Genomic DNA, 15,083 nt, shown 5'->3' on the forward strand with positions numbered 1-15,083 from the left:
CAACTTGAGCAAGTGTGTAGGGTGCATCCCTGCTTGAACCTATCTCCAGTTCTGTCCAGGGACTACCCAGAAACCTTTGTTACATCTGCTTTAGCATAACTGCACTAAGCCTAATTTTCTAGGGCCGAACACATCTCATGTACAATGGGTCATGCTACAGCTAAGAGTAGCTCCATAACAAAAGGCAGTATTGACGTAAACTGTAATTCCTATAAGGAGCATCCTTGTTGTACAGAAGTCAATTTTTCAGCAAGCTCCTAAGATGAACCAACATATACATCTTTCATTATAAAATTTCAGATTTAGAAGTTATCGACAAAGTGCGTCCATCCACATGAAACAAGGAGAACTTACTGCCACAAAAGCAACTGTTCATTTCAAAAGTGTTAGATGGAAAGTAGGTTTGTGTGTCAAACCAAAGTTTGCTGGGCAACAGGAGAGCAACGTTACTCCGCTGTATAATGGGAACAGGAATTCTGGATCTAGAATACCTGTGATCAGTTAAGAATCCAAACAGCAACTCGGAGGTTACCATTATTCCAGAACCCCAAAACAACATGGAGGGCCCATGACAATCCCCAGGGGCCATCTGCTCAGTGCACATACCGGCTCCACAAGGCCATACCACGTGAATTCCAAGGGTGCGTCTAGACTGGCAAGATTTTGTGCAAAAGCGGCTGCTTTTGTGCAAAATCTTGCTGCCTGTCTACACTGGCCATGAGTATTTGCGCAAGAACACTGACATTGTACTGTACAAAATCAGTGGTTCTTGCACAAATACTCTGATGCTCCCACTCAGGGATAAGCCCGCTTGTGCAAGTATTCTTGCGCAAGAGGCTAGTGTAGACAGCCAAGTTAATTTCTTGCGCAAGAAACCCCTATGGCTAAAATGGCCACCGGAGCTTTCCTGCGCAAGAGAGCGTCTACACTGGCACGGATGCTTTTGCGCAGAGGCACATGCCAGGATAGACGCTCTCTTGCACAAATACTTTTAACGGAAAACTTCTCCGTTAAAAATATTTGTGCAAAATCATGCCAGTGTAGACGCAGCCCAGGAGTGCAAGTGTCTTACTGCGAGAAGCAGTTTGTGATAATCAGCGATCCCAACTGGATACGGAGGTGAACATCCCCCGTGTTTCACTAGGTCATTACAGAAATCGCTATGTTCAAGCTTTGCAATGCCACACCAGCTTGCCTGAGAAATGGCAAAGTTGCGGCCACAGGCTACTTCTTCAGCTCCCCCATGAGCAGTGCTGCCTGATGCTTTCCTGGTCGCTCAGGCACAAATACACAGTCTCTTTTCCAGCACATGCACCTTCAGTCCTGTCTCCACCCCTCTGTAGCTCTGGTGCCAATGTGCAGACTCCCCTGAATGGGCACAGAAATAGGCTACCTGGGGGTGGGAGAAGAGCACAAGATGCCCAGCTGGGAGGAGATTGGACTTTTTCTTTTCTCCGTGTGTTGGGAGCGTCATCCCTTGTTTGCCTGGGTCCCGTCCCGGCCTGTGGGGAATGGGCAGCCCAGTCAGCTGTAAGCACAGGCTTTGTCACAGGCCTGCTGCCAGGACTCGGAGGAGTTTCTCTGGTTCTCAGGTTCCGTTGCCAAGCTCACACATTGGCAAAATGCACCATGAAAAGGGTGTCTGGGAAATGTCAGTCCTCCCCTCCCAGAATGACAGCAAAGCATCAGGGTGTCGGACAGGCACAGCATGGGGCTGAAGCCCCTCCCCGCAGGTGGGCGTGAGGATTCCCTGTTGTGAGCCCTCCCTCTGGGGCATCTGGCACTGGCCACTATCAGCAGACAGGATACCGGGCAGATGGTCCTTAGGCCTGACCCCCTCTGGCCGTTCTTATGATCTCTGCTGCCCTGCAGGCTTGCACTGCTCCCCTTTCAGAGCTCCAGGGAGTGTCTGACAGCTGAGCGAGCTGCTCCCGTTGGGGAACAAACGAGGGTAAGTCACTGGAGGGCTGCTGTTCTGCCCTGCTAGGGACACAGCGGCAGGCAGGCTGCTCCTGCAGGGGGACTGGGACAGATGTTGTGTTGCTTTGACATTCCTCAGCATGGAGAGCTCACACAGCTACTCATCATGCCGCTCCCGGAAGCTGAGGAAGCTGTGGGAGAACAGAGGGGGATCCCAAGATATGCAGGGATCTGGGCCACATACCAGGGCATGGCTCACACTGTGCATGATGGGCCCGCCTTCCCTCGTGGCCATGATCTGTTCTGTTTTTCTTGTTAATTTTTTCCAGCTGAAGAGACAGGAACCCTGAGGCCATTCTACACCTTCCAGCCAGAGATGGATCATGGGAATCACTGCTCACACCTGAGAGCCCTGTGTGATAGCTGAAAATGGGCTTTACTTTGCTGAGCTTACTTGGCACATGAGAGATTTTATTAACCCACCTGCTTCCTCCAGTGTTATCAGGAGGAGTCATTAGGGGTGTTAACAATGCAGTGTCAACCAAAATGTTCTCTGCATTAATTCGAAAAGTCAATCAAAGTTTAGAATTAAATGTAGGGTTGCCAGATGGTTTCAACAAAAATACTGGACACACTTGACATGACATCACAATCTACATTCCATCTTATTTAGAAAACACCGGACAGTTCTATTTTCTCATCTATATTTTCTCAATTTGTTTCCTGAACAGAAAGCTCAAATACTGGACTGTCTGGTTCAAAAACAGACCCCTGGCAGCGCTAATTAAATGAATATTTTCAAGTTATAAATTCTCCTTGAAACCTTTTACCCCCAACTCTCCGGAGCTGGCAGCAGGCCTAGGATTTAGAGCAATACAATTAAGGCAAACAGAGAAAAGAACATGCAGAAGAAATCACAGAGTTGTTGTATCCATGGAATGAATCCACACGGATTTAGACCTTATTACAGTAAGCTAGCATTTGCTCCTCTATACCCTGGCAAAAGTTGTTGGCCCTTTCAACAAACTGGTGTTTTTGCTGCATTCAGAATATTTTGCATGAAGGCAGGGGCCTCTGCTAAGCCATGGTTAGTATAATTATTCCATCCTTTTCCCCGAAGGGCCTCTGCATTGCAGCTGTCCTTTTTTTTTCTTCTTGCTGTTAGCAATGCCCTAGTTTGTTCTCTACTGCAGTCCCCCTCCTCCACATCACACACATCTCCACATAAGGAGCTCTAGCTAATTGAGAGTTTGCCCGCTAACCAGCCTCCTGGGCTCACAGACAAGCTACAGGACAAAGGAAACTGCATCCCAGTCATAGAGGCCATTTTCCACCCCTCCTCCCTCCACAGTCACTGCTATTCCAGAGAACTGAGCAGTGGGATTTTGAACATTTTCCCTCCTGATTTCTCTGTACTGGAAGGATGATTAATGGCTGCAGGTGCTGGAGCTTTTTGGCACCTCTGCATTAATATGAACAGTAGAAGCAAGCCAGGAGCACGGTTGCTCATTACTACTGGGGATTCTCCCCTAAAGACTCTCGGCCGACATGACTAGTTTCCTTGCGAATAGTTTCAATATTGGGATTGTCTATCCAGCAGGCCTGTTTTGCGGGGCATTCTGGAGCGTCTCAGTTCTCTGTGCATTTAGGGTTTGGTCTAATTTGCTAAGGGTCCCGAGAGGTTTCTTTAGGGTTTTGCTTGCATTGCAAAGGCACTGTCACAAAATGACACCGTGCACCTGGTTCGGAGACGGCAGAGAGATTGGTGTGCTGAGCTAGTTTAAAAGAAACATAAGAAATAAGAGAAAGGGACTCTGCACTTTCCTACAAGGCCTGGTGAACATGCCATGGGCCATAATGTTACAGGGTTGGAAATGATTTTGTTCTATCTTGTCTAGCAGCTACAGCGATTCACTCAGCGGCCTTACTGCTGACACCCATTCCATAGTGCGCATGGCCCTTTGAAATACCAGGCACTTCCCTGAGAAGGAATCTGCTAGTCAAATCCCCCTTGCAGGTCCAGCTGGGGTTGTATTCTTCACCTGCCTGCCCTCAGCTGCTGTGACCGGTGTTCCCGGGAGGGACCTGTGGTGGGCCGCGCGCGTGTGTGTGTGTGTGTGTGCGCGCGCGTGTGTGCGTGTGTGCGTGCGTGTGTGTGCGTGTGTGCGCGTGTGTGTGTGTGCGTGCCCTACCCAAAAGTGAGTATTGAAGGGCACTAACCACCCAGTAAAGATGTGCCGATGCCACGACCGTTAAGCACAGTCACGGGGCATCAGGAATGTGAATAGCATACTGCTCAGCCGCCAGCATGTGGAGCAGGCTCTGTAGCCCCGCTCTTCCTGGCTCTTTCCAATGCAATTTGCCCCCTGGTTCCATGAGCTTTCAGTCCACACACGTCGATGAAGGGTAGTTCTGCCCAAGCTTCCATCCCAGGCTGGCTTCCCTCTGGCAGATTTTCTCCTTTCAGGTCCCCTGATTCGCAGTTTCCATGTCTCTTGGCTTGTTTTACTGTACGTCTGAGGCCAAGGGTTACATTTGCCCTTGCCCAACGTCAGCCATGTGCATAGGCCTGGTGACTCAGCTCTGATTACACAGTCATTTTTAACGACTGGGCAAACTGTGAACTAGCAAGAACTCAACAGTTTGGACAACCTACTTCTCAGCCAGCCCGAAGAACCGGCATCGCTCCGCAGCTCACCTCTCGCCGCACATACGCAAAGGGATGGGACATGGGGCCTGGGAGCTTTCATTCCCAGGATCATTTCTTTGCATCAAAGACATTGAAAATCTGGCACAGGTCAAACCTTAGCCCTGGCATTTTGATAGATTAGCAAGCACAGCTCACCCTCCGAAGGAAGCCGGCCACAGCTGTCAATTTTCTGCAATTATAATTCAGCAAAGATGAAATGAGCCTTATAAATTAAAAGTACAGTAATCAGAATGGAGGCCTTTGATTAGTGGCACTAGCGCTGAGAATCTCATTCAGATGGTGCACTGGGGTCAGCAGAAAAGCTGGAACAGCCATGAGAGGATTTCGAATTTCTGTATTTTGCTTGAACCGAACGTGTCTGTCCTTTGGTGTAACAATGCACCGAGACCTTGCCCTCTGACAAACTGCCCCCTGACCATTCTTGGCTTCAGGACCCAAACTTTTCAGCTGAGATGGCAGCGAGAAACGGAACTAGAGACTGCTAGAGTCATGAGGGTGGCGCTTTTCTGTCCATCTCCCCCAGCTCCTATTCTCGTGGTTATGCATCTGGTTACGTCCTATCCTTACTTAGGGTTAGGTCTGGCCTTGCCCTGGTGACTGTTTCCAGCAAGAGCTCCTCCCTGGAGCCACGTTTCCTCCCTTGTTCACCTTGGATCTCTGGATACAGGCACAGGCCTTACGTTTTAAAGGTAACTCTCAGCCTCTGAAGGCACTCGACATCCCCCTTCCCATTCCCATCGTTGGCTCCCCACAGCCTTCAGTCATCTAACTTCCACTGCAACCAGAGGGGCTAGTAGCATTAGCTCCTGTGGGTCTCTCTTGCTAGCTCCCCTAAAGCTAAGCTGCTGCCTGATGGTTACAATTCAGGGAAGACACCTGAAGAAAGAAAAGATGCACAACCCTACCAACTCCGATCAGGGATGAAATGACACTCTACCAAGCAAACCCTTCTCTGACCTGTGACCAGCTGGCTGAATGCCCCATCCTGTCTTCCCGGTGGAAGTCAATGGGCTTTAGAGACTCAGTCACTTCTGAAAATCAGACAGAGGGTCTGTCTCCAGGGCAGTGGGGAGTGGGCCTCTCAGCCCAGGGAGACAGGCTCCTGCCAGCTCGGCTTCAGTCAACGCACCAAACAGGAGAGTGCTGACGGCGCGCTGCAGTAGAGACTCAAACTAGCCACCCAAAGTCAGGCCCAGACAGCTCGAGCTGCCCTCTCCGCTGGATTTAGATGGCAGCCTGAGCGGGGCTAGTGAATGCTGATTCGGCCGTGGCACCTCGCTGCGACGCAGACACGCCTCTAAGCGCCGCGGCCTTGCAATGCCGGAGCAGGAACACCTGGCTGCCTTTGCAAATCTGGGCCTAAGCTCGCTGTGGCCGGGTCTTCCCTGCCTTCCTGTTTGTACAGCTCCCAGAACCTGCATGGCAGCTACTACAGGGCGCTTTGCATCGGGTGCCCTTACCCTTGGGGAAGGGATTTCACACGGTGGAGACAGGATATTCCCACGCATTTCGCCTTACAGACAGTACGCCAGGAAAGCACAAAGGAGCAGCCATCAGACAGTGTGACGAGCCCCGTATGTGTGTATCAGAAAGACATGACTCCTCCCGCCACGGAAGAGAGACGATTAGCCCAGCCGAGAGGATCAGGGCAGATAAAGGGGAAAGGTTGCACTGCCAACAAGCCAGCAGTAATGTGCAGGGTGGTCTTCATCTCAGGCAGGACAAATGAGCAGGATCCAAGCTGCCCAGGACGCTACATGCTGCTCCTGTGTCTTCTGAAAAGGACTGGGGTACCTTCTCCTGACACCGCCCACGAGCCTATGGAACCCTCTGCCACGTGACACAATCCTGAGGAACCAGCCCCTTCCCCGAGTCCATCAGCACAAGTGATCGCTTGAGGCCTACGTATCTTTGTAGAGCGCAGCCATCTGTATGCAACAGACACCCTTTTCCAGCTCGGCGAAAAACATCTACAGCACACGCTGGCTGCATGAGTCTCAAATGTTCAGAGCAAGGTGAGATCAGACTCAGTTTCCTCCTCCAGCACATGGTCACATGTGGCTCCTTCTCAAGGGCTATTTCCCGGCCCCAAACTGCGTTGCCGAGAGAGCCTGGCATGGGATGCTCTTGAGCACATTTGTTCTTTCTGACAGTGGAAAACGTGATTTTTCCACACACGCGTCGTGCTCAGAAATGGCTGATCAAGCAATGCCACGGCTTCCCCAAAACTGCTTTTGGCTACAGGTAAGACCTCACACATGTCGCTTCCCCCAAACCCGGAAGCTATGGACATGTCGACACTAGCCCCCTACTTCGAACTAGGGAGGCTAGTGAGGGTGACCAAAATTGCTAATGAAGCGCAGGATTTAAATATCCCGCACTTGATTAGCATATTCTCAGCCGGTCGCCATTTGGAAACTGACTAGCCCAAAGTAACTGCCCGCGTCTACATGCAGCAGAGAAGCACGATTCCGAGATAAACCCCTTAGTTCGAATTAGCAGTTAAACCTCATGGAATGCTGCTCAAACGAGAGGGCTAGTGTAGACGTACCCTAAGAGAAACTGAAGCCATGAGCACTCAGGTAGATGGGTGGTGTGGGTGGGTGAACAGGCAGGTAGGCAGACAGAGAACGGCAGTGATGTGTGACCAGTACACTGCTATAATAGTGGGGAATCATAGAAGTGAATGTAGCAGACCACCAAAATCCCACACACCACGGTTCAGAGGAATTAGTGTTTCTTGGTGGGTGTGGGAGCTTAGCTCAAATGCAGCATTCAGACGTAGACATCACTTTCTCAGAAAGCAACTGAAAATGGTTTCTACTGAGCTTCCTGCGAGTTCATTTTCATTGCTCTGAGATATTTGTTATGCATCTACTACAATCATCTCTAGAGGTGTGTCTAGACTACAGGGTTTTGTCGACAAAAGACCACTTTTGTCGACAAAACTATACCTGCGTCTACACTGCCGCTGAGTTCTGTCGACATAACGTTGACAGAACTCAGCAGTTTCGTCAACGGTGGTAAACCTCATTCTACGAGGAATAACACGTTTTGTCGACAGAGTTCTGTGGCCAGGAGGCGTTATTGCATCTACACTGTCCTTTGCATCTCCACTGTCATGTCAACAAAGCGGCTTGCTTTGTCGACAGAACTGGATGTAGTCTAGACGCTCTTTGTTGACAGTATCTGTTGATAAAACTTCTGTTGACAAAAGCCTGTAGTCTAGACGTACCCTTGATGTCATGTTATGTGCGCTGCCAGTACAAGGCACCAGAGAATCCCAGAAAATTTGCCCCACCCAATTGTCTCAGCTAATCAGATTCATAATTCACTGTCAAGAAAGAACCCGATAAAGTTTGGGACTATCCAAATAGAGCAGATGCCTGCCAAAGGCTTCCATGGAAAAGTTCCAAGCACAGACTCCTGCTGGTTTGTGGCCAGGCTGAATCAGGTTGAGGCTGAGGTTTTCTCCAGTTGAGTCATGGCGAATGTGAGTGTATTCTACATTCGCTCGCTCTAGGAAACGCAGTCTACTTCACACTGCCTTCATTCCAGTAACTTCTTATTTAAAAATCATATCCAATAACGATACCTCCCAGGTGAATTTCCTAAAGCAAACATGTAGGGTCTGTCCCGGCTGTAGCAGACCGACCAGTGTGCGGGTAAGTGATTAGCGTGAAGGTTTTCAACCTGTGGTTTGCGGACCCCTGGTGGTCCATAGGCTACGCCTCCGATTTCCACAGGGGCCCGCACCTCCCTTGGACATTTGTAGGGGTCCATAAAGGAAAGAAGGTTGAAAATCACTGGACTGAAGAGTTAGCGGAACCAGTATATTAATCCATTTCCCACGGTCCAGTGTGGCATATATCACCCCTTGTGACGGGGTGGCGAGGGCTGACGCAGAGTCCCGTCCCCCGCACTACCGCGGCGCTCTGTGTCGGTGCCGGCGCACGTGCGGCTCTGCAGGCAATGCCAAGCTGGCCAGCAGTACCACACATGCGCTGGCGTCCCTTAGCAAGGGCGCTGGCTTTAAAAAGGGAAGAAGCCCTTGGAGAGGTCGGCGAGCCGGGAAGGGGAAGCGCACCCAACAGCAGGGCATGAAACGAGCCGGCCAGCGGGGGAGACGTTGCCAACAGAGGCCAAGCGGAGTGGCGAGTGGTGAGTGGCTCTCAGGAGCACTGCAGGAGTGGGGGAAGCAGCCCAGGACAGGGCGGAGCGGGAGCCTGTGGGCTGGTGAGTTGCAGCTTAGTCCCGCCAGCCAGACAGGAAGTTGGCGTTCCTGTCCTTAGGGTCCTGGGCTGAGACCTGGAGAGAGGGCGGGCCCAGGTCTCCCTACCCTCCCTGTGTGCAAAAGTCAGGGGACAGTTGAGAACCTTGCGGGAAACTGTCGTGAGAAACTGTGTAGGACACGTTCTCTGTCGGAAGCAGGCCAGGCGGTGACGCTGGTGAGCGTTTCTTCCCGCCCTGGCGAGAATCTAGAACACACCTGTACAAGCTAATTTTCCCTGGACTTCTTTTATGTAATGTAAATCAGTTCTCTATTAGCTCCTGGTTCTCTGAATAGTAGAGATTTTGCTAAACCAGATTTGCCCAGTGGATTAGATGAGAATTCAGAACTGTCAAATGAATGGATCCACAAACAATGATGTTAGGATTTTTTCTAAGACTGCACAGAATACACTGCAGTGCCTCGCAAATCAACACTCTCGTGAACAAAGGGATGCAAAAATGGTAAACTGCCCGGGTCTCGTTCCAGACTGCCAAGGCTGCTCAGACAAGTCAGCCACTTTCCCTGGGTCTCCAGGGCTCATGCTGGAAGGCACGAACCCTTGGCAATCACAGACAGGAAGGGAAATGAAGTGGCTGTCCAGTTAGTTAACACTGGCAACTTGCCTAATGCTTAGCAGGAGAGAAAAGCAATACACTTCCAGCAGTGCTTTACAAAAGTAACAAACTAGTCAGTGGGCCAGTTGCTTCCTAGGCGATACAATAGCAGCTGCAAATTTTGTCTCTTTCCTTCCCTACTAACAAGTTTTACATCTGCTGGCAGCATGAATTTATGTGGCAACTCAATTCTCCCTGGAGAGAAGAGAACTCCCCTGTTTCTCTCTCCATACTTCTTACAACCCTCCTCAGGTACAAAGGGGCGCAGATGAAGATGAAGGGTAAAGCAGATGTTCCCACTGAGGTTGCAAATAATGGATCAGCTCTGACATCCAGCCAAAGGTGACCACATTCTAGTCAGGTCATGAGAGATGGCCTCAGCGGCCTGGCTAGTCTCATGATTTTATAGTTTGTTCATCATTCCCACTGAGAATGGGGGATGAGGCATTTTTGAGAAAGGCACGTCCTCGAACCAAGCACACCAAAGAACGACTACCCTGCTCCTGCTCCTAGATGTGCAGGCCCTTGAGAATTAGACAGACAGAGCTGCATGCCTTGGGGCTGGCCCGTTTCTTCGGGGCTGTCAGTTTTCTATTACAGAGGAAGCAGCTCCCTACCCCCATCAAATGGACCAGGCTTTGGTCCACAGGCTTCCCAATGAGACAATGAGAAGTTTCATCAAATGCTCTCTGAATGGAGTAATATTGAAACAACGAGCAAGTGAATCTCAGCACGGCTCAAACCCATCTCCTCTCCCAGCCCACAGCAGGAGCTGCCGCGCTACCCTGCTGTGCCATGTGGGGCCCCTTTGCTAGGGACGTGGAATGGTCTCCTTACCGTCCAGGGACAGCCAGTCGTGCTGGGAGGAAGGCAGGGTAGGCAGAGCTCTGGCTTTATATTCAAACACCACGGAGTTGGAGATGATCTGATTGTTGAAGGCAACTTGCAGAGTCACAAGCCCGGTGTCATGAGCTAAAAACAAAGAACACGGGGTGAGACCAGAGGCGCGATGCAGTTTGGTTCTGCACGAGAGAAGGGCGTCGGAGAACAGTGCGCACAGCTGGGAAGTCAGAGATGTGTATCAGGACTAACTGACCCAGAGGGTGCCGTGACTGCAGACTCACTGGCGGAAGACGCAGATCACACACATGTGGGAGTGATTAAAAGATTACTAAATAACTCAGCATTATTTTATCTCCTCTGACGCTACAGGGAAGTTATTGTTTTCATGCAGATCAAACATTGTGCTAGGAGCCTGGGGCTGGCTCTGACCCTAAGTCCTTCTGTGGCTTCAATGCGACATGATCCTCTCAGCCTCAGTTGACCCATCAGTAAAATGCAGGTGCAACTATTTACTTAGTGCCCCTCAGAGCTGTTAGGAGGAGTCACTAATTAATGACTCATTTGTAGACCTCTTAGAAGATGGAAAGTGCCACGTAAGAGACAATTATTATTATTACTTAAACTTCAGAAGTTGTCAAAGACTTCAATTTTCCCATGATTTCTTATGATCCTTTAAACTCAATAACGTGTTTGTTTTTACTCCAATGTGGAAGACAAATGGCATGGAAGTTGTCTCTCTCTGACACTCTGTTGGTCATGCTACTGCTATTGTATCGTGCCAGTTTTCAATTTCCTTCTGCAGTCACTTGCTTTGCTGCCCTTGGTTAAACAATCAAGGCTCTTATTATCGTTTGTGTCTTTTCACCCACTGAGTATTTTTTCCTTCTTGTTTTCTTGCTCCAGAAAAGCAATACCTGTCGGATCGCTATCCGCAGTGCCTGGTGGGTGGGCTGGACGTTTGGCAGCATCGATTGAACCTGCACTCTGCTGCTAAGGTTGAAAACATGGATTCACTCCATTCCAATTCACTTCTTTGTTATTTGTATTCAACCAGACATGAAAATAGTTGTGCTCTAGGACTTACCCATTCCCTTTGGCTGATTAAATCACGCTCTGACTTTCCAGTTTGTTTAGCCAGCTGTGTCACACGGCAGCGCCAGAGGGCACTGCAGTGGTTCAGGGACAGGAACGCTATGCAGCTATGCAGCGGAAGCAAGGGAGCACAATCGCAATGAAGACATGGGGGAAGCAGCTTGCATGAGTCCCAGCTGCTACCAGTACCCTAAGTCCATTCCAAACGCAGACTCTGCTTTTCTTCACTCCTCCTGCCCCCGGTAGATCAGTGTGAGGCGACTGTGCCATGCCACATGGTCTGTCGAGGCACTGGCCTCTCGCCTTGGGTGAGAGGGTGTCTGCTCATGTGCAGCACAAAGAGCAGAAGACCCCAGTCCCTTGGAAGAAACTTACTTTTAGTTCTAATACGAGGGATGCAGGAAGAGACAAATCCCTGGCCCACAGAATTCACCTTCTCGCTAACGTGCTCCCAGCTTGGAGCTACAGGATGGCATCGGTCGGGTGGGAAAGCCTCGGGGATGGCTGCCAATGCCAGGGAGTGCCAGGGAAGGTGAGCATCTAGAGGAGAGGAAGCAGCTGAGGACACCATGGCTTTCGGGCTGGTCTGCATGGTCTACAGTAGGCGAGTGTGCTGTGCACACTCACCCTGGTGGGCTGCAGAGCAGCCTGCAGAGACAGGCCAGCCAGGGTGGGTGGGCGAGTCTCCCGGCAGCTAGAGGGGAAGCTTGTGGAGCTGGAAGGTGAAAGATCAGAGCCAGCCCCTCGTGGCACCACATATGCCAGCAGTGCCCTGCGAGATCACCCCCATTTCACTGGCAGGTCAACTCCATCACCCCCCATCTCGCCGGGGCGAGTGTTCCTCTCCCAGCCTCACCTCCCACACTCTAGCTGAAAGGCCCAGTTCTCCGGTGCTCCTCACATGCTATCCTGCGTGCAAGGCCTCGTCCCACGTTACCCCGGGAGAGAACTGAGTGTGCGCTCCCGGCCGCCCGCCCTCAGTGTGTCTGCACGAGGCAGGGCCGGCCTTGGGCTGTGTCGCTGGGCCCACTGGCCAGGCTCGTGTCCGCAGAGCAGTGTCCGGGCTCAGAGCGACCTCGCCAGGCCCCTCGCGCTGTGCGGCCCCTCGCAGAGGGAGGGAGCCCTGCACGGGGAAGTGCTCCTTAGAGCTGTGCTGGGCACAGAGGGTTAGTCCCACACCACAAGGCCTCAGCAATTGGGGCTGCTCGGCAGTGTGACCTGGGGGTGCACGCCCCCTTCCCCTGCCAGGTCATTCTCTGGCCAGCCCAGGAAGCAGGCTGTGCCGGCTGGGCTGTCGGCTGGGCAATGCTAAAGTGAACAGCCACCGCGAGCTCCTGCCCGAACACCCAGCGCTGCGGCAGCGGGCCGGGCACAAGGGCAATTTCCTAACCCAGCGCTAGCCCAGCCCGGTCACTGGGCCCCTTACCTGGGCAGTAGCAGCGCAGCACTCCTGGCTGGATTAAAGATGCAGGCACTGAGATCTGATCAAACAGGCAGCTGTAGTTATTGCTGGCTTCCTGCCACGGGCCTGTGATCAGGACTTTCACTCCTCCCTGCAAGGGAAAGCACAGGACAGAGAAGAAGTCGCATTACGAAGGAAGCCGTCGTGGTGCATGCGCCTCACCAGAGAGTCCACAGAAGACCAAGGCCAGGCAGCAGGACACGGCCGACTCACTGGGAGCGTGGCCACGTCACTAGCTAAGTGTCGTTGCCACAGGGCTGCTCCCTGGCTACATCCCCGCCTGGGTGAGCAGGGCCCCGGAGAGTGCTGAGGGCCGGCTGTCTGGAGTCCCCCAGCACCCTTCCTTCCCTGGGCTCCTCCTCGCCCCTCTGCCCGAGCCAGACACGTGCGCTGTGCTTCGCTGCCCAGGCGCGGCCCCCACACAGCCCGGCCTGGCCGAGCTGGGCTCAGGAGCCAACAAAACGCCTGCAGCGCGAGTCGGGGGCTACACGCTGCAGCCTTGCTGGGGCGGGAGGAACCCCCGGGCTGGTCACGCCCCTCCCTGCCCTGCGCCTGGAGAAAGGAGGGAGCGAACCCAAGACATGCTGAGGGCAGCACGGCTCCCGCCTGCCTCTCCTGTGCGTGAGGAGAGGGTGCGTCTTCTCCAGCCCGCCCTGCACCGCGGAGACGGGGGCAGAACCCAGGAGCAGCAGAGGGCTGGGGCAGGACCGGGCAGCTGGGATCTGCTTTCGGTTCGACTGACTCCCACCCTTCGCGGGCCCCGTGGCGCTCTGGCAGCCCTGACTGCCCCGTCTCATCTGCACAAACAGCCGGGGGCCTGGCCACCCACCAGGACAGAGGAGAGACCAGCGCGTCCGAGTGGCCCAGGGGAGGGCTCATTTAGGGGCAGGGAAATTTATGCAAATCACCAACAGGGTCCATCGGGTCTGGAACTAGGGATGCAGCTCCCTGGGCTCTTGGGCGCCACAGACACGGGTGTGCGAGCATCTAGCCAGATGAACAGCAGATCAGTATCCCGGGGGGGGGGGCCCTGCCTGTTTCAGCCTTTCCCCGCCCCCAGAGCGCACCGGTCACCCATCCGACGTGGGGCAGGGAAAAGCAAGTTGTGGCCTTGTCTTGCCCCCAGGCGCAAGCAGGCAGTGCAGTCGTTCTTCCAGCCCCTCCACTAGCTCTGCCCAGAGAACCGCCGCACGGACCCCGCGCAGACGCTGCTGCTGGAGGAGCAGGACCGCTGCACAGCAGCTCTGCGGAGACCTGGTGTCCGGAGCACGCCGCTGTGTTCTGTGGCCAGACCGCTGCACGGCAGCTCTGCGGAGACCTGGCGTCCGGAGCATGCCGCTGTGTTCTGCGGCCAGACCTCTGCACGGCAGCTCTGCGGAGACCTGGCGTCCGGAGCATGCCGCTGTGTTCTGTGGCCAGACCGCTGCACGGCAGCTCTGCGGAGACCTGGCGTCCGGAGCACGCTGCTGTGTTCTGCGGCCAGACCGCTGCACGGCAGCTCTGCGGAGACCTGGTGTCCGGAGCACGCCGCTGTGTTCTGCGGCCAGACCGCTGCACGGCAGCTCTGCGGAGACCTGGCGTCCGGAGCACGCCGCTGTGTTCTGTGGCCAGACCGCTGCACGGCAGCTCTGCGGAGACCTGGCGTCCGGAGCACGCCGCTGTGTTCTGCGGCCAGACCTCTGCACGGCAGCTCTGCGGAGACCTGGCGTCCGGAGCACGCCGCTGTGTTCTGCGGCCAGACCGCTGCACCCGGAATCGCCTGCCAGCTAGGGGTGTGAAACAGACCAGGGCGGCGCGCCAAGGAGGCTGGCGCAGCAACGCAGACAAGCGCGCGCCAGGCAACCTGAACCTGTGTGGGACACGATCCCAGGAAGCCTTCTCCGGGCCCTTTCAGCCTAGTATCCCAGAGTGCTTTGCACCCATCGAGTAATCCAGCATCACAGCTCAGAATACCCCACTCTCCAGCCAGGGCCAGGGCACAGAGCGGCAGAGACGCGCCCAAGGACAAACGGAGCAGGCAGCCAGGGCGGAGCAGCACTGAGCAGCCTGCTGCGTGACTGTTCTCTAGGGCCACCGAACAGAGCCAGGGGCCAACCCCATTCCCTGCCGGAGCTGGGCCTGATTCCAAGCCCCTGTGCTAAGCCCGGGGCCCCTGCGTTGCCACACCCA

At 53.5% G+C, this 15,083-nt stretch overlaps 1 protein-coding gene across 6 annotated transcripts in view; it reads right to left on the bottom strand.

The window, feature by feature from the left end:
* CAMTA1 (calmodulin binding transcription activator 1) overlaps window positions 1-15,083 on the bottom strand; it is a 982,645-nt gene that overhangs the window by 100,189 nt on the left and 867,373 nt on the right. For all 6 annotated transcript variants that reach the window (XM_089773035.1, XM_089773028.1, XM_089773030.1 and 3 more), the window contains exons 9-10: window positions 12,879-13,005; window positions 10,355-10,489 (exon numbers count right to left, since the gene is read on the bottom strand). In XM_089773035.1, the coding sequence (XP_089629161.1) occupies window positions 10,355-10,489; window positions 12,879-13,005 (262 nt within the window). The remainder of the gene's footprint in view (window positions 1-10,354; window positions 10,490-12,878; window positions 13,006-15,083) is intronic.

This window comes from Pelodiscus sinensis, chromosome 24 (assembly GCF_052426305.1).
Source record: "Pelodiscus sinensis isolate ZL-2025 chromosome 24, ASM5242630v1, whole genome shotgun sequence".
Lineage (NCBI taxonomy): Eukaryota > Metazoa > Chordata > Testudines > Trionychidae > Pelodiscus > Pelodiscus sinensis.